This window comes from Vipera berus (assembly GCF_964194415.1).
Source record: "Vipera berus genome assembly, chromosome: 1".
Classification (NCBI taxonomy): Eukaryota; Metazoa; Chordata; class Lepidosauria; order Squamata; family Viperidae; genus Vipera; species Vipera berus.
The window spans coordinates 273474283-273496848 of NC_138202.1; the positions used below are offsets into that span (position 1 = coordinate 273474283).

At 39.7% G+C, this 22566-nt stretch overlaps 1 protein-coding gene across 2 annotated transcripts in view; it reads left to right on the forward strand.

Annotated features, from left to right (window-relative positions):
- The window catches only part of SASH1 (SAM and SH3 domain containing 1), a gene marked incomplete at its 5' end in the record, with an annotated part of 629783 nt that overhangs the window by 526218 nt on the left and 80999 nt on the right, over nt 1-22566 (forward strand). For both annotated transcript variants that reach the window (XM_081314824.1, XM_081314825.1), the window contains 2 exons: nt 17112-17162; nt 17269-17318. In XM_081314824.1, coding sequence (XP_081170950.1) covers nt 17112-17162; nt 17269-17318 — 101 coding nt within the window. The remainder of the gene's footprint in view (nt 1-17111; nt 17163-17268; nt 17319-22566) is intronic.

Sequence of the window (22566 nt, forward strand, 5' to 3'; positions counted from 1 at the left end):
CTTTATTAAAAACTTCCATCTCTAGTTAAAGTTTTGACCCTTTCTTTTTCATAAAGACATCAAGTAGAATTCTTTATATTTTAAGCGATTTGGATATAGCCCTCAGCCGCCTTAAAGTGAAGTGGATGATGCGAAAACCTCTTTGCTAATTCATCAGACCTTCCCCTCTATTTTTTTATCAGTATATCTGCTTATCTGTAATAGAAAAAGGGGGAAGAAATTAAGAAGAGTTTGTTGCTGTTGCTTTAAAAAAAAAACACAGCAACCAGGGCAGATGGATATTGTTAGGCATTGGTTTGACCGTTTTGCCGGTTCAGTGCTGCTTTTTTCCTCAATATAATACGGAGATCATTTTCCAAGAGAAAAGACAATGACTCATGACTGATCACAATTCTAACATCTTTGGTACACTAGTTTGGAAGTAAGTAGTAAGCAAATATAAGGGACGCGGTGGCTCAGTGGGTTAGGACGCTGAGCTTGTCGATCGGAAGGTCGGCAGTTTGGCGGGTCGAATCCCGAGTGCCGCGTAGCAGAGTGAGCACCTGTTACTCGTCCCAGCTTCTGCCCACCTAGCAGTTCGAAAGCACGTAAAAATGCAAGTAGAAAAATAGGGACCACTCCGGTGGGAAGGTAACAGCGTTCCGTGCGCCTTTGGCGTCTAGTCATGCCGGTCACATGACCACGGAGATGTCCTCGGACAAGCGCTGGCTCTTCGGCTTAGAAACGGAGATGAGCACCGGCCCCTAGAGTCGGAAACGACTAGCACACATGTGCGGGGGAACCTTTACCTTTACCTTTAGTAAGCAAATATATACACCTTAGTTAGGACTGTATATTATTCTGCTGTAAAATCAAGGTTGACTCAGCCTTCCATCCTTCCGAGGTAGGTAAAATGAGGACCCAGATTGTTGGGGGCAATTAAGCTGACTTTGTAATAATGCCGCTTGGGGGGGCGAAAGCCCTAATAAGCAGGCATATACATAGAATGAAGGCTACTGCTAAGCGCATTGATTTGTGCTTTAGTTTGTAAGCCGCCCTGAGTCTTCGGAGAAGGGCAGGATATAAATGAGATTTTTTTAAAAAAATCAGAATGAAATACAAAGTTTATTAGCATGCTATACTTTTTAGCAAGGGATGTCATATAAGAGGAATACTGGGAAACTTTGGTTACATGCTTTGTAGATACCTTCCTGTTGATTAACAGGCAAGGTGATTCCTCTCAATTCTGATGGATTTGACCACAGTCTTCCTTCCTCCACACAAGAGAATGACGAAGGAGAACCCCAACTGGATCAGTTTGTGATGATGACGACTTTGCAAGCACCACCTTGAACAGACCTACTTTAAAGAATTTAAGTATTGCCTTGATACATTGGGCTAAAATCTTATCAATACAGCATTTTGTCTATCAGCAAGTAAACTAGATGTCCCCTGTAGGCAAACCAGATGTCCCCAGGCAATTCAAAAACAAGATTTGATGAACCTGTCATTTTGCTCTTTATCCATTTGTTCCCAGAAACAGAATGTTGTATTGCTTTAGTATTGATTTAGTACGGAGAGAGACTCATGTGAGTTTGTGGATTATATGCCACAACTTTAGCAGTATTATAGAAGCTAATCGTATTTCTCAAATTAGCCATGGAACCTGTGCTAGATTACTTTTCTCTTGACTTATTAGGGGTATAGATTTAAAAGAAGATGTTTTAGAACAACTTGAGACCCTATAACTCAGGCATGTCAAACTTGCAACATCATGTGACATCACACGACGTATTGGGACTTTTTCCCCATTGCTGACAATGGGGTGGGTGCGGTTTTGGCATGATGCATCCGGCCTGCGGGCTGGCAGTTTGACATGCCTACTATGACTAGAAAGCTTTCTTGCAAGTTGGGAATCTTTAGAAAAGGTTAAGATAGTAATTTGATCATCTTAATTCCTTGTTATTGATTTATAATTTTTTAAAATATATTATCAGAGTCAAAATAAATATTACACAAATTTATTTTTTTTATTTTGTTTTTCTAATTATTTTGGCATGTTGCATTATTTATGCTGTGAACATTGCAGATCAGAGGGGTTTTTAAGAGATTAACTTCTGTTTAAATTCCTAGCTTTGTTGAAGAACCTGAGCATCTGCTATTGGAGAACACCAAAAACGTTAAGAAAGAACAAAATATGAGCGGTTGGTGTCAACTTCCTAAAATATAAAGTTTTCCATAAGGGTTTTTTTAATGTTGTCAGTTGCAAAGTCATGTCCAACCCATCGTGACCCCATGGACAACGTTCCTCCAGGCCTTCCTGTCCTCTATCATCTTCTGGAGTCCATTTAAGCTCACGCCTACTGCTTCAGTGACTCCATCCACCTCATTCTGTCATCCCCTTCTTCTCTTGCCCTCAGTCTTTCCCAGCATTAGGCTCTTCACCAGCAAGTCCTTCCTTCTCATTAGGTGGCCAAAGTATTTGAGTTTCAACTTCAGGATCTGACCTTCTAAAGAGCAGTCAGGGTTGATCTCCTCTAGGACTGGTCAATTTGAATGCCTTGCAGTCCAAGAAACTTGCAGGAGTCTTCTCCAGCACCATAGTTCAAAGGCCTCAATTCTTTGGCGCTCAGCCTTTCTTATGGCCCAACTTTCACAACCATACATTGCAACTGGGAAGACCATAGCTTTGACTATACGCACTTGTGTTGGCAGCGTGATATCTCTGCTTTTTAGTGTGCTGTCTAGATTTGCCATACCTTTCCTCCCCAGGAGCCAGACTCAACAAAGACTGTAGATGACATAAGAACCCTTAATATGAAATAAGTATTTGTGAATGCTTTAACTTTATCAAACAACACAGTGCTAAGCTAGATGTAGAGCTCATGTGCCCTTTCACACATCAGCTTTTATCCAGTGGCTAGCTATATTAAGCCTTTGTTGTTTTGATTAATACTTTCCACTGCTAATCATGTCTTCAATAGACCAAGAATAAGATTGAAAAAGAGTAGGTTGTATCTAAACTGATATCCAAAGATACGGCTTGTGTTGAAATAAAGCAACTTCATTTTATATTAAATTTTTGAATCAGTATAGTATTTAGGACTGGAAGACACATAGAACAACCAGCTATCTTTTTGCTTTGTTTTCATTCACCTTGTACAGACAGAGGAAAATAAACATAGATAATGCTGAACCAAAAATATTACCATTATTAATTGGTTTAAAATATCAGTGGAGCACAAATGTATGTATTTATATGATTATGGAATAGCCCATAATGAAAGATAAAAATGCATATAATATATCTGTCATACTTTCATAATAAAGCACCATACCATATTTCTATAACCTGATTTGGTTTGAAAACTGTCTTTAGAATAAAAATATTTTATTTTTTGCCCCTTTCCATTTATTGGCTGCTTTGACCTGCTTTAGTTTTAAAAGCACACTGATTGCAATCAATGCCATTCTTTGGATTCACTTTATCTCCCTTGGAAAGAATTGCAAAAGTGAAACCTTTAAAATTATTTTAGCTCTAGTACTTCATATTCATTAATATGCAAAATAGCTACATAAATTATTGACTCATGAGGTAGTAGTAGGCCATCCACTGATGGAGCAGTGTTTTCTTGCCTCAAATTCAATTCCAAGCAAAGAGACTGGATTATCTCCTCATAAATGGCGAGGATTAAACAGGATCATTAATTGTTAAAAGGAAGGACTGGATAATTCCCTATTGGCAAGCTACTGCTTTCAGGTGACCATGAATAAATAAATATATATCTATGTATGCACATGGACATATACACACAAATATGCACCAGACGTTTAACCCTCAGAGATTGGGGAAAATTTAACCCAATACATTGATTGATTTGATTGATTTATTATATTTATATGCCGCCCTTCTCCCTAAGGACTCAGGGCGGCTCACAACAATAAAAACTAAAAAAGAACATGAAAATACAAAATTTAAAAAAGAATTAAACAGTAGATATGTTCATAGTAATTTAACCCCATAAAACCAAATTTAAAACCATAGTCAGTCCAGGCCCGATTGTTGAAATATCCATGTCTTCAGGTCACGGCGAAAGGACTGAAGGTCAGGGGCCATCTGCAGCTCCGGAGGCAGCTCATTCCAGAGGGTCGGCGCACCCACAGAAAAGGCTCTCCCCCTAGGGGTCACCAGCCGGCATTGCTTAACCGACGGAACTCTTGAGTAGGCCGACCCTGTGGGAGCAAACCGGGCGATGGGAGGTTGACAATGGCAGCAGGTGGTCTCGCAAATACCCCGGGCCTAAGCCATGTAGGGCTTTAAAGGTAATTACTAGCACCTTGAATTGCACCCGGAGGACAACCGGAAGCCAATGAAGCTCGCGCAGGAGTGGAGTAACATGGGAGTATCGAGGAACTCCCCTAAGTACCCACGCGGCCGCATTTTGCACCAGCTGAAGCCTCCGGGTGTACTTCAAGGGCAGCCCCATGTAGAGAGCATTACAGTAATCCAGGCGAGAAGTGACAAGGGCATGGGTGACCGTGCATAGGGCATCTCGGCCCAAAAAGGGGCGCAACTGGCACACCAGGCGAACCTGTGCAAAGGCCCCCCTGGTCACAGCAATTAAATATTCTTCCAAATTAAGCCGTGAATCCAGGAGGACACCCAAGTTGTGAGCCTTTTCAGAGAGGGGCAATACCTCCCCCCATCAAAAGAGATGGAACATGTTAGACAATACGAGATGCCAGTATCCACAGCCACTTGGTCTTGGAGGGATTGAGCCTGAGCCTGTTCCTTCCCATCCAGACCCGTACCGCATCCAGGCACCGGGACATCACGTCAAGGGCATCACTGGGTTGGTTTGGGATGGAGATGAACAACTGGGTATCATCCACATATTGGTGATACCTCACCCCAAAACCACGAATGATCTCACCCAGCGGCTTCATATAGATGTTAAACAGGAGGGGGGAGAGAACCGACCCCTAAGGCACCCCACAAGAAAGGGGCCTCGGGGTGGATCTCTGCCCCCCTGCCAATACAAACTGTGAACGGCCCGAGAGGTAGGAGGAGAACCACCATAAAACAGTGCCTCCCACTCCCAACCCCTCAAGCTGTTGCAGCAAGATACCATGGTCGATGGTATCAAAAGCCGCTGAGAGGTCAAGTAGGACCAGGACAGAGGAACAGCCCCTGTCCCGGGCCCGCCAGAGATCATCTACCAGTGCGACCAATGCCGTTTCCATGCTGTAACCGGGTCTGAAACGGGACTGGTACGGGTCTAGATAGTCCACTTCATCCAGGAATTGCGGAAGCTGACGCACCACAACACTCTCAACAACCTTCGCTACAAAGTGAAGGTTGGAGACAGGACGATAGTTATTCAACGAGGCCGGATCCAAGGCAGGCTTCTTGAGGAGGGGCCTCACCACTGCCTCTTTTAAGGTGGAGGGGAAGACACCCTCTGTCAATGAAGCGTTGACAACTGCCTGGAGCCAGCCCCCTGTCACCTCCCCGGCGGCCGAAAGTAGCCAGGAGGGACATGGGTCCAGTAAACAGGTTGTAGCGCTCAGTCTGCGCATAATCCTGTCCACATCATCCAAAATACAGGGTCAAACTCACCCCAGATGGTATAACCAAGACCTGCCCCTTCCACTCCACCGGATTCCACCCAGTCGGAGTCCAAACCAGACCGGATCTAAGCGATTTTGTCCTGCAGATACTGTACAAATTCCTCAGCCCTACCCTACAAGGGGTCATCCCTCGGTCGCTGATTAAGCAGTGAGCAGGCCACTCTAAACAGGGTGGCTGGGCGGTTATCTGTGGACGCAATGAGAGCGGAAAAGTAAGCACGCTTTGCCACTTCCAACGCCACTAGGTAAGACTTAAGATAAGTTCTCAACTGTGTTCGGTCAGATTTGGATCTGCTGGACCTCCAACGATTCTCTAGGCATCTTTTCCGGTGCACTCGAAGCTGAGTCTGCCCCCAAACCCCTATCCCCCCCCCGCGACTGTCCGATGGTCTGGACTGCTGTCCGGGTCGAACTCCCCCAAGTTCGTTCCGGATCCCCAAGGCCTCCCCCCTCCCGGGTCCCCTTAAAATTTTATATTAAAAACTTAATAAAAATCCCCTCAGCCTCCTCTTTGAAGCATGCCATCTCTCAGGGTCCCACAACCCGTCATCAAGAAAGTTCTTATGTAGGACAGATGGGCGTTCCTGCGAGAGGGGGGAATCTTGTAGCAAGTAAAGTTCTTCAAAGGTGTACGCTGGCATACAAAGGAAGGCGGTAGCATCAGACAATGAAGGGTGCCAGCAGATGGAGTCAATGGAAAATTCAGTCGACATGTGGCAGGTCCCAGAGCCATAATCATGGTAAGAGTGGAGTAGTCTACGGCGGCAGCAGCAAGAGCCATAACAGGTGATGATGACAAGTCTAAAAAAGGGGGAAGCGGCCTGATGACAATGGCGACGGACCCAAAACAACAAGATTCAAGCAGAGCAACAAGGGCAGCAGCAGCCTTCGCAGCGGCAGGGAAAGCAGCAACAACAGCAGACCCCACGGCTGCAGCCACAGCGCCAGCATATAGGCATGTTGCAAAAGTAACTTTCTGCATTCAGGACATTTTATTATATATTGTATGGATAAGACTGCAGCCTAAATTTTACATGGATCTTGTCTCAGCAAGGAGAGAAAGTGAAGAAATTTTAAGAAAGAGGAATGGAGAGAAGAGGTCAGGGGGGAAAAAGGAAAGTGAATTCACTACCAAATTTTTTTCCTCCGCTGTATTCTTATTACTAGAATCCTAACGCAGGGCTAACCAAATACCCTAAAGCTGTTAAAATTAGAACTAACACAACAGAAACTTGTGGAGGAATTATTCCCAGAACTAAAATAAAATATTCTAAATGCCTGTATCTCACTTGGGCTTTCTGTCCCAATGAAAACACGATGTACAAGTTTCCATATACGCACTGCAATCTGAGATGATAGAAAGCATTAGCCAAAAAAATGCAGTGTTAACCACTGCTGGTTAAATTGAATATGTGCAAGAAAAGCAGCTCTGTTCACCTACAAGCAGGCAAGGCCATGAAGTGGTTATTTGCAAAGCCACCAGAGAGTTTTAGAGAATGAGTAATTAACTAGAGATAACAACGCCACATATTTTGGTATCCAGACAACTGCCCCAGTGCCTGAATTCTGTGCAAAGACTTCAAGGATTTGTCAGATAGGCTTGTAGCAAATGAATTATAAGAGCTCATTCTCAGAAGTTTAAACCCCAGATTATCATGTTTTGCTACAGTGGTTTCACAATCTGGCAGTAATTCAAGTCTGAAGAAAGAATGGGAGGGCGGGAAGACCAATAACTGGAAAACCTAGATATTAAGGCTTGTTAAGCAAAGACTGTTTAATTTATGTTGAATGCATCTTCGGTCACCGTAAGGTAGTAATGATAAATACATTGGTTCAGAATAATTTCAGATGAGATATGAAGTGTAAAGTTATGGCATGAGATTCTAGATGGACATGATGAAATCTGAATGTGACAGTGAGAGAATTATTGTTCAGACTATCCTGATATTCTCCTTCTGCACGAGGATCATGTCTTTTATTTTTGCTGTTATTTCTGGACATTTCTAATCTGTCTTTAGACATTTTCATGCCCAATGACATAAATTTGGCTTTCAAGACCTCACAGTTGATTCCAGTGTGGTATAGTAGGCATGTTATTGAACCTGTGGGGAGATCCAAATTCAAGTCCATTCATAGCATGAAAGTTGGCTGAGTGACTTCGGGTCATTCTCTTTTTGCCCAATCTGCTACACACGTTGGTAGCTGTGGGGAAAAATTAGAGGAGAGAGAGTTATGTATGCTGCCCTGAACTCCAGGAAGTAATAAAATGAATTAAACAATGAGCATTGTAACAATCCACAGCACCACCAGGTTATTTAGATAACACTATCTGGTCCTATAGCTCCACGCAGTCTACCATTTCATCACAGACAAAGCTATGACCTTAATGACCACGTAGTCCTAACCATGAATAACTTGCTTCTAGAATGTTTGGCATGAGAAGAATCTACCTCAAAGACAGCCTTTGGTTTCTCAGGATTTGATAAAAGCTCCATGCAAAACTCCATTTCAGATTTTTCCTTTTTATGCAAACAACAAGATGCAAAAGCAAGCACGTTATTTTCAGTTTTCCAGGCAGTTTTCAGAGAGTTAGTAAATTTATGGCCAGAGATGCCAAGTTTGGTCTCTCCCATCTTTAATGCTATTCCAAAGTGTAGTGAAATGGATTTTTTTCTCTCTATAATATTATAGCCTATGTATTTGGTTTAATCTATATCTCTATTTCTACATCCTATCTACCCTACCCTAATTTAGAGTTAAGGCTTACCATTTGGTCAGCAATATTCTCTCTAGTAGTTGCCTTTTCTCTGGGTGATAAAATGTTTGATTTTTCCTTCATGCTTGATCCCTGGAGGATCAACTGTTCATGGTAGATCATGTCCTGTGGCAAATCCACCTCTTCAGAGTCTGTCATCAGTTCTCTTTTTCAACAATTTTTTTCCAGATTTGCCCTGGAAATAATACACCTTCAGCTATGTAATGTGCAATCCAACTCAAGTACGGTGGGAAAGTAAACTTTTCCAGTAGCATTCAGGAAAATGGGTATACAGTATATGTCAACTCTTATGTGAGAAGGGATATCAATCAATGGTCATCTCTCTTGATTTTTCTAAAAAATGAAAATACTCTGTTTTTGTGTCTGTAATGTCTCTGGAAGAGGAGTTTTTAATCTCTTGATAATACCAAAAATACTTTCCATTGGTACTGGTGTGAGAGGGAGGTTAGATATTGTATTTTGTATAATGCTGCATGCATGTATGAAGGCAGGGAGTTTATAGCCTGGAGGTCACCAAACTTGGCAACTTTAAGACTTGTGTACTTTAACTCCCAGAATTCCCCAGACAACATATTGTCTTTGCCAGGTTCATGAAAGAGATGGATCTTGCAGAGATACCTGCCAGTAACCATTTTGAAATGGAAATGAGCACCTCACTACACTTTGGATGTTTCTGGTTGCTTCTGCTCTTTGCGATTGTGGTTACATACAGACAACAACACATGTATACCTGCTCTTTGTGCCCTGATCAGTGTACATGGCAATACGACAGAATGCAATTAACGTTGCTAATTTCTAGGCACGATCTGTTTAATTTGTACTGATTTTAATTTTGTATTTTAAATTTTAAATTTTATGTCATATAGTATGCCTTATTTTAATTGTGGTGCTCGTGACATGAATAAACAAACCATTTTGAAGAGTGTTCTTTACAATCGTACAGAGCCAACCACAGAAGACAACATTGATCAATATAAATTCAAGAGGGAAGGAACTTCACCAGGTTATATATGGTGGCTATTCTGGGCCAGATGGAATTCTTGGTTCTCTTCATTATAAAACCATAATGAGAGATATTCCTTTGATACTACATTAAGCAATGATTCACAATCATACTTTTTTATTGCTACTACTCTTTCTACTATCACAGTCATGGAATGTACAGACTTTAGTAAAATCCTTTGCAAGAAGCCCTTTTATTTTAAAAGTAAGAGAAAGCATAAAAGAGACTTTGCCTTCTATTATAGATGGCTTGATTTTATTATTATACAATCCGTTACATGAGTCAAAAAGCACATCCAAAATTTTCCTTCGAGCCCACATTGAAACAATTGGGCCATATTATATTTGCAGGCATTTCTTTGTTTTTGACAGTACAGTTTATTTTTAAAAAGAGGCCCCACTCTAACAGCTGGATAGAAAGTTTATCCAGCTGTGAAAATATCTAATTGCATGTTTGGAAGCATTTGTTCTTTTCATTTGTACCTGCAGGCATGCTTGTAGAAATGAGTTTGTCATTTTGGCACTGCTATTAGTGCTAAATTTTATAAGTAGTGTTTTATATCATGGTGTGTGTTACCATATTCTTAAGTCTGTTGATATCAATTTATACCATAAGGTGGTATGTTTCTCTTTCTTTTATTTCATACAGCAGGGCATAATTGAGTCTAGTATAGACAGCTCAGAAATTTGTGCCTTACAAAAATCTGGATGTCACAAAGAAGTTAATGGTTTATTTATTATTTATTATGGAATTTGTTTTAGCACAAGTATGAAAGAAAAAGGAAAATAAATATTTTTTTTAAAAAAGAGATGAAATATGTCAGCAAAAGAGATCAGTATAAAGTTATGAAATAGAAACAATGCTGAAGGAACAATATCAGAAGTATAGTAAAGTACGAGTATAACATAGCTCAGTCAAATTATCTCATTTCTATATTTCTCTGTTTGGCTTGAGAAGCGTTGGAACCGTCAGATAATAAAAATCAGCATATTTTAATGCTGGAATGCAAATTTAATAAAATGTTAATAGGGGAATTAGAGTTCTGTGGTCCTTAAAATAACCCTAAATGACAACTCACTATTGCCCATGATGGTTATAAGTATTTCAGTTTGTAGTTCAATAATCTTTGTTAAGATGAAATAAATCTTCATTTAGTGTAATTGACTTTGAGGTCAGATTTAACATCAATTGCACCCTATTTATATTAGACAGAATCTCCCTGGCTTATATAGTTACTAGACTCTTGTCAGCCCACAAAAAGCAGTAGTGACTGCAGAATTCTGGGGTCCATGTGCTGTATTGTACGCTTTTATTTCATTTTTAGGTCATTTCAGAGATAAAGAGATTCATGTCTTGCTTGGTTGTGTAACTGAAATCTGCTGGATTTGTTAGCTTTCTTTAGCTGTGTGGTTTTGATAACAGTTTTCATTGCAAGACTGGCCTATTCTAGTATGTGCTTTTAATTGTCATTGTGAAGCTTTACTTACATCATTGATTTTATGGTTTGGCTTTTTTTTCCTGATTCAGAAACTCATGTTTGTCAAAAAGTTGGGTATATAATTCCAATATCTTGTAAAGTGAGGGAATTATATAATACCTTGACAAATTGATGGATCTTAGATGTTTTGCATTAAGAAATATAAATAGCCGCCTTTATGCAAATTGCTTGCATTCTCTCTACCCAAGTAATTGTTTTTGTTTTTCAGTTTTACAGAAAATTGTATGGGATGTTAAAATGTTTATTTCATATTTGATTATTTCTTTGATTTCAATGCTTTATATTTTTTGTACAAATCCAATCGTTTCTCATACTACTTGAGAATACATGTCTACATGATTATGTCTACTAAAAGTGAGGTTTTGTTTGTTTTTTTAAATGAAACATCTATTAGAAAATTCAGTTTTGACTAAATAATCCTGTAATCCTTCCTTCTTCCCCTCATTTATGCCGCATTCAGTACAAAATGTTTTCATTTAGATACATATAAACTCCAGTGCTTATATGTAAAGGTAATGAAGCAGAAAATTTCCTGTGTCATACTATGAGGGCTGAAAAGGACAGCTTGGTTTAGTGCAAACAAACTTAAAATACACACTTTAGTAATTGAACTACTGGGGAAAAAATTTCCTTTTAAGTTTTATAATATGGCTTCAGATGTACATATTATAAACATTGTGCAAACTTCTCATATAAGCAAATGTTCATTTTAAATAAATGGGTGTATGTTGTAAGGATGATTACTCATAGAGATGTGTTGTTTCCAAATTCTAGTTTTTTTTAATAACTATACTGATTTTAATCTATTACAAAGCCTGTCATAGTTCCAATTTAACCTTATAATTGTGTAAAAGGAAACAATGGTCACCAGTAGGGAAAGCCACAAAAAGGTCTAAATGGATCAGAAGGGGCACATTATCCCTGTCTAGGTCCTGACGCAGGTAATCCACTAGAACAGTTAGTCTTGTCTCTGTCACATGCCAGAAGCCAGTGATGGCAAACCTTTTAGAGACCGAGTGCCCAAACTGCAACCCAAAACCCACTTATGTATCGTTGGGTGCCAGATGGGCGTGGCCCATTGGGTGGGCATGGCCCATTGGGTGGGCATAGCTGCGGTGGTAACGGCAGACTGGGTGGGACTAAAAAGTTCAATCAATCAATTCCAACTTTGCGAGATCTTTTTTTTTCCGTGAGAAGTTGAAATTGATTGATTGAACTTTTTTTTTGTGCACACAGCGGTGGAGGCCTAAAGTGAAAAGGTTTTATAAAACCCAGCTGAAGGCCTAGGACTGGAGCGATGGTGCGCGTGCCCACAAAGAGGGCCCTGCGTGCCACCTGTGCCATAGGTTTGCTACCACGGCCATAAGCTGAACCATGACTAACAAGGGTCCAAATAAATTTCCTTTTTGAGAGCACAGCATAGCTTCATCCTGACCAAAATTTCCCAAAAGTTAGACTGGGCAGTAGTTGTCAAAAAAAAAAAAGCCAGTGCAAGGAAAGTCTCTTGAGAACAACAGGCAACATAGCTACTTTCAGGACTGCTGGCACTGCTGCCTTAGAAACTGAGGCACCTGCAATGACTTACAAGAAACTGCTGAACAAAATACAGTGGCCAGATGGGAGATCTACCTGATGTTAAATCTGGAAAAGAGAGTCACTAAAAAAGGTCATTGATACAAAGTAGAGGTTAGAGTACTTTCCCTCTATTATGGTGATGTTGTAGGCCAAAACTACAAAATTTACTTTTGGTTTTCCTCCACTGTCTTCCCAAATGTTCCTTATATTTTATTTATTAGTTATTTGAATTTAAAGAATATAAAGATGAATTTTTAAAAGGTACTTCTAATTTGTCTGCTAAAGCTCTTTAATAAACCAAGGAGCCACCTGAAATGAGCATACCGAGAGTGGTTGTTCATGAGCCTACCTCGCCTTCTATTGAGAATAACTAATCAGGCATGCAACAGAACTTCCTAGCAACTCACTGAAAAACTTCTGGAATATCCTCTGGAATCTGTTGGGGTTCTTGAGTTGTCTGGGATAGCCTACTAATTGGCCTTCTCACCTCAGTCTATCTCATCTGGACAGGGAAATTAACTCATAAGGACAAAGGGATGAGGGAAACTTCCCTCAGTTCTGAAAATGAAGTGAGATGCCACCTTGGAGGCCATGAACACTTAACCTCTACCAAGACTTTACACCTGTGCTCTACCAAGATTTTAAAAAGTCGACACTAGAGGGAAATTGTAAAAAAACCCCTAAAGATTACAATTAAAGAACAAAAATGGATAAAAATACTTTAAGATTGGATATATTATAGGATATTTTTGAACAATGGACCCAGAAACTAATTTAAATAGTGTGTCTGCCTCTATAGATATACTGTGTCTAAAAGATGTTATGGATCTAATAATAATAAGCAGGCATATACATAGAATGAAGGCTACTGCTAAGCTTGTAAGCCGCCCTGAGTCTTCGGAGAAGGGCGGGATATAAATGGAATTAAAAAAAAAGAGGAACAAGTTCTGCTTGACAAGACTGAGATTGAGTTGAAAATGGATTTAAAAATTACAAGCTACAAAAATGATATGGGAAAAGATGTTATACTGGACATAGAAAAGCAACTGGCTGATGACTTAATAATTAAAAAGGGTATTTAAACAACAAACCAAGAGATTGGCCTGGATAGTTTTTCTATATTGGATTTACAAAATAAACATCTTAAAGTTTTGAAAAATTTTTTTGAGAAGGGACAAAGGAAAAATAAAATAAAATTCTGGGACATTATTAAAGGATTAAAGATCAAAATTGTTAGAAATAAAAGGAAGGAATATAAAGTTGGTTTATTTGATCAAGGTTAAAATAGATAAGTTGCTAACTCTTCAGATATCAGATCTGAAATGATGAGGTTTTATGATGTTTTTATAGATAAAAGATGGGATATGGGAAAAATGATCATATCACATTTTGTTATACTTACTATGATATAGGTGGGAAACTGCTTATTTATATATTATTTTTCTTTCTTTTATACATTCTTATTTTTCTTTTTTCTCTCTCTCTCTTTTTTCCTTTTTTGCATCTTCTACTTGTTATTCTTTCAGTTTTTTTGTATTAGTTTTTGTGGTTGTAATGATACATCTTAAAAGTACCATTCAAAAAAACACAAATTTTTGAAACGCTTTTGACAATAGCTTAAATTTCAGCACGATGTCTACCATATTCACTGCATTCAAAGCTAAGTTAAAGTAACCCCTTAACACAGGGGAAGGAAGCTATTTTTATGAAGTTTACGCATCATCTAAGAGTCTACCTATGGAGCTTTTCGTTATCATTCAGAAACTACAATTCATGCGCTACATGTAGAGCCATCACTTGTAAACAAGCAAAACTTTATTAAGCAAAATAGTCTACCTCTAGGTTTTTATTATTATTATTTACCAACCAGTACTCACACTCTCTCTTTTTTTTTAAATGAAATCCCAATGCTTAGTTTTTGCAAAGAACACTGTGGCTTTTTAGTTACTCACACTGTAAACAAGAGAAAGAGAGACAGAGCAGAATCTGAATTTTGTTAGCACAGGATGCAGCTGGTCTTTCCAAAGAGGGCTGGGGAGGAGGGAAGAATCTATTCTACCTTCCCTTCACAATGATATCCGCTGTGCATAGTAAATCTTGTTTACAGTCTGCTTAGGTAATCAAAGTATCTCTTTAAAAAGATAAAAGGTAATGTGAATTAATATAGATCTTATCTAAAGTAAAAGCACCCCTAGCATAATCCTTGTCTTTTAACTTCTGACTAAATTCAACAAAGCCAAATATTTGCTACCCAGAAGCCAGCAAGCAAAATTGCATTTAGCACCTCACAGGATCTGCTTTCTCACGGTGTGCAAGATTGAGCGGCAGTGTCTGGTAAAATATTCCCTCTCTTTTATTTCCTTAACACTCAGTAGAAGCCTAAATGAACATTGCCTACTTCCTTTTCTGGCTGTTTTAAGTCATTGGTGGTGGGATGACAGGAGACAAAAGAAGAACCTTAGTAATGTTCCCATTGCTTTTCCAGCTGGATAGTTAGCTTGGCTTAATGAAGAAAGGGGAAGTTGCGTCCATCTGCTTTCTATGGAACTTTGCTTTGGCAAGGGAAGGAAGAATCTCTAACTTAATTTTTTGCCGCTTTCATTACTTTGACTGCTTCATACAGACTTTTTCAATTCAGAAGAAAACATCACTAAACTTCATAAGTTGTTTTGTTTCCATCTCTCAAAATCAGTGACATTAAAGCTAATTACCAATGTCAGAGGAATGTGTGTTTCCTTGATGTAAGGAAGGAAGTCAACAGAGAAATTATGAACTTCTTTGACTGAACTAGGTTTGGGACTGTATGTAGGTTGAAAGTGTTCTGATGCTATAGGTCAGGGGTGTCAAACTGCCGGCCTGCGGACCGGCCGCATCATGATGAAACCGCGCCCACCCATTGCCGGCAATGGGGAAAAAGCTCTGATACGTTGTGTGACGTCACATGAACTTGTGGGTTTGACATGTCTGTTATAGGTCATATACAGTATAGCTGTATATATGGTGGTGGGATGACAGGAGACAAAAGAAGAACCTTAGTAATGTTCCCATTGCTTTTCCAGCTGGATAGTTAGCTTGGCTTAATGAAGAAAGGGGAAGTTGTATATATGGTGTATATATACAACCTTTCTAGTGTACAACCTTTCTAGTGTCTTCTTGAACTGATCATGGTTTTGCAGGCCATTCACAAATCTTGGGGTTTTTTTTAAAACAATTGGTTGAAAACTACTTAGATGTTTGAGCTGATGAATGACTACAATAAAATACTAGTGCTCTACTGCTGCTACTACTATTTACAGGTAGTTCTTACAATTTGGTCATAAGTCGTTGTGGTGTAAGTCAAGGCACCACACAACCAGACTCGGTTTTATGACCATTTTACAATGGTCATAAAGTAAGTTACCATGGTTGTTAAGCAAATCATGTGGTTATTAAGCAAATCCAGCATATCCAATGGACGTTTTTTGCCATTTTCTGTTAATTGTGGTCACATGATTATGGGATACAGCAACCAGTCCTAAATGCTGACTGGTTGCCAAAGCTCAAAATGCAATCATGCGCCTTCAGACTGTGTGCAGCAGTCATAACTTTGAGGGTGGATCGTAAGTAGTTTTTTTGAAGTCCTTTGTAATTTTGAACAGTCCTTAAGCGCCAGGTTAAGGTCCAGTCAAAGAGTCTTTATGCATTCAGATAATTCCCTCTTCCAACCGTTTATAACTAGTTCTTCATTATCAGTTAATTGGGGCTTTCAATGAAGCTGTCCATCCCTTTGTTATTGGTATGCTTTGAGTTATGTTTCCCTGTCTGCTTTCTATAATTTTATGTAACTTGATCATGTCTCCATTCAGTCGCATTTGTTTTCTGAGGTAAAGAATCTTCAATGTTGTGTCTCAAAGAACATGTGTTCAAGCCCCCAGTCACTTGGGTTACAGTCCTTAATGTTTTTTCCATTTCTGTTATATTCTTCTTGAGATGTAGGAGCCAGAACTGCACACAGTTTTCCACATCTGGAGAAGCAGACTTAAGATTGCTACTCCGAGGCGATGCAGATGTTAACAGGATTGTTTATTTCTTCACTTACTTTTGTTTCCAGTTTAAAACACTGTGCAGTATACTGAGCCATCTAGTGTTCTCATTGTATATTGCATAAAAAAACAAAAATTAAGAGAAATGTTACGAGAAGAGTTTGATGGTTCTTCCAAAATAACATATTACCGCTATGCTTTCTCATCCAATGAAATGGCTGCTTTTTGTGGTCCAGGGTAGATAGAGATGTGATAGCTAAGGTATTGAACCAAGAAGTTCCAGGTTCAACATCACAATCAGCCATGGGAGTTCAGTGGATAGTTTTGAATCTATCCTCCTCTCTCTGCCCAGCCTACATCACAGGGTTGTTTTTGGACAAATATTGGAGAGGGGAATGCTATGCATGCCGCTGAGCTCCTAGTAAATAAAATGAAATTGTGAATTTAACTTTCATATCCCACTGGTGTTTTCTAGCAGCCAGCTTCTGGAGGCATCTGAACTGAGATAGTTTGATAGTCTCTTCATCCCTGTCCTATTCTGTTCTTCTTTTTTACTGTCTTGCTCCTTTGCTTGTCAACACTGCCACACTTGTGTGTGTCACTAACTTGACATCTGTTCTGTTTCAGGAGAAATCTGATGCCAGCTCCACATCCCTACAGCTGCAATCCCAGATTGAAGTAAGCACAATGGATTCAATTCTTTAATTTTTGTTCCTGCATCAGTCAGATAATAAAGCTTTTGGTTGTTCAGCCTCAGCTCAAAGCAATGAATCTTCTCTTCCAGGAATCCCTTGGCTTTAGCAGTATAGCATCCACACCAGAAGTAGAAAGAAAGTAAGTAGGCATTTATACTTCTGCTTTACATGCTGCATGAATTACTAATTCATATCAAAGGGTTTTATTGCTACGTGACCACATCAGAAGATTCAATAATCGTCAGCCTTTCCTTTCTCTGCCAGCGGTATATTTTCCCCTGATTTCACACAATTTATATTTTCTTGTCCCTTTCTATTTTTTAAAAAAAATAATCTCTGCTCAAATAACAAGACTGATAGAAAGAAAAATTATTGATTTTGCACTACATAAAGAACAATGTATAACTTCTCTGGTGGGAAAAATAGTGCAGGAAACTAGCAGCTTGGGTCCCTTTGACCCGCTTCAGGGTTTTGTAGATCTAAATTTCATAGCCTGTGTTTCAAAAATAGTTGTGAGAAGGTGGGCACATGGGGATATGATTTTGCCTATTACCATAGGAAGTATGGCACTAGGTCCAGGCACCTACACAATAGCATTTCTTTAGAGAAAGGCGAGTCATTCCAAAGTCACCAGGGGTTACATGCATTTGAAGCCTGAACTGAAATTTAAGTCAACAAAGGAGACATATAATGAGTGAGCTAATTTTCTCACAGATGTGCCCCTCAGTGTTTCAAATGTGACACCAGATGCAGGGTGTGGAGTTGCATCTAGTGACTTTTAGGGGTGCTGCCCCAGACATAGCCGGGTATGAGTTAGGCCTCAGGGATCAGTTGGGCTTGCTGTTTTTTTTTCCTTCCTCCTCATAGGGTGGGAGTGGCTCTGCCCAAATTCCTGGACTTTGTGACAGAGTTGACAATGGAGTTTCCCAAGCTTATAGTTCTGGAGGACTTCAACCTGCCTTCTCTGGGCCTGGAATTTGAGGTCGCCTCGGAGTTCATGGTACCATGGTAGCAGGTTATTAATGGCAACAACTTGCAGAAGGGGGTCTTATATAGGATCTGGGTTTTGGCTTGGGACAATGGCAAGGTGGTCTGGGGTTAGAGGATGTTAACTTCAGTCCCTAGCGATGGATAGATAATTCCCTCTTGGTCCTGGAGTTTCCTTCAATTGTCCCCCATTGCAGGGTGTTTGGGCAATGTGCACCCAGTAAGGGTTAGAGAGGGAAATGGAGATTATTCTGAGGCTCTTGTGCTTTATTCAGCTGAGTTGCAGCCTGGAATGAGCACGTGACAAGGGCCTTGAATCCGATTGCCTCTTTGTGAACTCTGTGGTTGCAGATCCACAGAATTATGGACCGGGCTCTTGAAAATGAAATAACACAAGGCACACCTGGAGTGCTGCTAGTGGAAGAAAATCATGCACAAGTACTAGCCTTCAATAGGATTTACCTTGTGGCACTTAAGAGTAGAAAAGCTTGCTTACTTCTCTGCTCTTATTGTGTATGCAGATGGCTGGCCAGCAGTCCTGTTTTGGATAATTAGGGCTTTCCTGCGTGTAGTGGGGGATAGCTGAGACCTTGTGGGGTCAGTGTGAGTGTTATTCTACACCACTGTGAGGGCTGTTCTAAATATCTATGAACTAAAGTTGTTCCACTTTGGAATAAGAGTCTACCTGGGAAGATCCAGTGAAAGTGACTGAGGCAAGTCCTAGCTTGCTTATCTGGGTAGAGTCTGAGCTAGTCAATCCTGAAGAAGTGGACAGGGACCTTAATGTTGTGAGCTGTGCCACCTCCTGACTCATTAAGACTTCCTGGGAGTTGGCATGTGGTTGGGTCCAAGCAGCAGTAAATGCCTCCTTGCCAGAGGGAGTGGTCCCACCAGCCTTGCCCCTTCCTCAAGAGACCATTCTTGGACCGTATGGTTTTTGATAAGTTAAGTCCAGTCTTTAAACTTCTTTTTTTCAGGAAGGTTGTTAAGAGACTGGTGAGCTTTCAGCCTACAGAGATTATCTGTACTTTTTTCAATTAGGATTCAGACCAGGTTATAATACTAAGACAGTATTGGTTAAAATTGTGGATTATCTTTAGAGAGCTCAAGATATTGGGTAGGGTGAGTGTTTAATTCTGGTTGTCTGGATTTCTTAGTGGCATCAGCCATGTTACATTGCTGGACCGGTTTCAGAAGCTGGGAGTGGGGACAGAGTTTTTCAGTGGTTCATCTCCTTTCTCCATGGCTGGTACTAGTCAGTGCTAGTGGGGAAAGACAGGTCCAGACCTAGGCTCCTATATGTGGAGTGCCTCAAGGCTCAAGTGTCTCTCCCCTCCTATTTAACATCTAAATGAAGCCACTGGGAGAGGCCAACTGGATTTCAGTATTCTCAGTTTTCTGATGATATCCAATTATACATCTCTACGCCGTGTTGGGCAAATTATTCTGTTCAGGTTCTAGCTCAGCATCTGATGGCTATAAGGGCTCCGCATAGGGAGACATCAGCTGTGACTCATCCCTAGCAAGATGGAGTGATGATGGGATTTTGGCTCTGAGAGTCAGGAGAGTTGACATCTTTAACTCAGGATGGGGTTACATTCCCTTCTACGGATTTGGTGTGCAGTTTGGCGTCTTCTTAGACTCATGGTTCATCCTGGTGGCCAAGGGGGCCTTTGCACAAATCTGTTTCTTATACCAGTTGCATCCATTCCTGGATCAGGAGGCCTTCCTCATAGTCACCCATGACTTAGTCACCTCCCGTTTGGACTACCACAGTGTGCTCTACGTGGGCATTCTCTTGAAGACAATCTGGAAGCTGCAACTGATCCAGAATAGAGCAGCATGCACAGTTCTGGGTACCCATGGTTTACCCAAGTAACACCACTGCTGTGTGACCTGCCCTGACTTCCAGTTGTTTTCAAAGTGCAATTCAAGGTACTGGTAATCACCTTTTAAGCCCTTCATGGCCCAGGGCCAGGTTACCTGTAGGACGGCTGTCCCTGGTGGTATCTGGCAATAGAAATTTGTATAATCTGCTTGTAATAGCAACAGTCCCAGAATTATCTCATTTTTTTTCTTCCTACCTACTGTGTAGGATTCTTTTATACTTTTCATCTATAAGAAATATTCTTTTGATATCCAGGTTCAATACAACTGGAGAATTAAGTTCTAAAGAAAACAGGGTGCAGAGGGACTTTAGCCTTCAGAGTTTTGAAGCAAGATGAAAGTTAAAATGGCTCAAACATCTCTTTGTGAAAGCAGTATCCTAATTTTCTTTAGCATTATTTATTGCCTTATATTTCAATGCACATTCTTCAAGTGATGCTTTACTTTAATACTATCTTCAGAGGTTCAGCAGTGATAAAGTTGGCAAGCATTAGAGAGAAGGACTTTTCAGGACTTACCAATAAAATTTCCTCCTAAGCCAAAAATTATTCATTTGTCGCTCAGTGTTGCAAATGGTGATAACCACTCACTATTGAGCTGGCAGAATGTTCTGGTTCCTTTATGTATTTTGTTCTCTCTGATTTTCTACTGAGATTTTGTACTATTTCCTGCTGGTATATTTGAAATTGTACATTATTTTAACTGATTTATTTAAAATTGCTTACAATTAAGCAGTTTGATAGTGAATTGCACTGTTACCTTTAAAGGTTTACAATGCAAGAAAGAAATTTAATTAATTGTTACTCCAGAAATAAAGCAAACGGTGGCCATAAAACATATTTATGAGTATACGTGAAAATTAGGTTTATCTTCCTTCTTTCACATGAGTGATTTCCTAGAAGTGGGTGCTTTGTTGATAACTAGTGGGTTGCATCTTATGTGTGAAATTGAATCTAAGCAGTCAGCTATTTTCAGGTGCAAGATGTCATCAGTAAAGCAGGTAAAGGCACCAGTAAACACAGTGTCAAAAGCTAGTGTTCTGAGTTTCTCCTGTCACAGATAAAATTGTTTAGGGACTGCTGAATCACTTGAGAAGCACACAAATGGCTTGCCTGGTAACATAGACAATCTTTAAATCACATTTTAGGTATCATCCATGCCATTTTTATTTGTATTAAATAAATCTCAAGTGATGAAACCCGTCATTAAAACTTTAGTCTTTGACTCAAGACCCAACCTCTGACTCATTCTCCTAATCTCTAACTGAAGGCCACATTATATAAATATTAACAATTAGTATTCACACTCCTTCCTAACATATCGTGTCAATAATTAAAACTTAAGAAAGTGTGGATGAGTAATTAAACTGTATGAAGAGCCTTGTGATGCATAAAGGCTCATCAGGTTAAAATATCCCGTCACACAGGAAAAGGAAATTGTGATCTGATTTTAGCAATCAAAGGACACAGGATTAAGTCTGGTAACATTTCTTTGTATCCTGGTTTGCAATAATTCTTCCAAGTATGTTTAGCCAATCAAAGGCAAGACCAGGATTGATTGGTGCTCAGTTGGGAAAAAGGTGAGCAGCCATTAAAAAATATACTTTGCAATTATTATAACTTCACCTAAAACGTACAAAGTGTTCATCCTGTACTTGAGTCTTATTACTTTCCAGAAACCTAATCATTTTTTTTAGTGAAGCACTCCTTTACCTTGAATACACCAAAGAAATATTCATACCTTGTTTAGACCTTTATAACATCTTCATTTCTTGCCTTCATGTACTGAATGGCTTCTGCTTTACGGAGTATTATCGTAAGTGCAGCATGTATCTAAGCAGTGGTGGGATTCAAATATGCGAACAACCTGTTCTCTGTGTGGATGCCGCTTCTGGAAGTCCATTCTGGGCCTGGGCAACAAAAAATTAGCTACCGGTTCTGCCAAAGTGGTGCAAACTGGCTGAATCCCACCACTGTATCTAATACAGTGGTATCTTATAATAAGTATAGGTATTATATCTTGAAGCAGTACTAATCACAGAACATCAAATAATGTATAAACTATAAGAATCAAGAATTAAGGATGGGGTAAACCCAATAGCCACTGACTGTTTATTTTGGTCCTTACAAGAGAGACTTGCAGTGTGTAGCATTTTGATTTAAAATGCTTTTATTCTCATTGCATTAATAAATTATATGAAACTTCAAAGTTGTGATTTAGCAAAAATACCAAAGATGTCGGTATGATATTTTTGTTGGTAAAAAAATTATATTTCTTTTATATGTTTGAAATCATGTCACAGTAGTAAAAAAATTTAACAGCTGTTCTACTAAATTCTTCAAGGTTAGAGTAAAGCTAATAAGAAGGATGAGTCTGGAAGGGAATTTGGAAGGGAAAAGGTCTCACCGAAAGATTTGAATTGTTCGCTCTAGTGAGAATGAAAGCCAGGAGTGTATTGCATGCTGTGGCTTAGAACAGGTTACTGTATTGGGACCTTGGCATTGAATTGGATT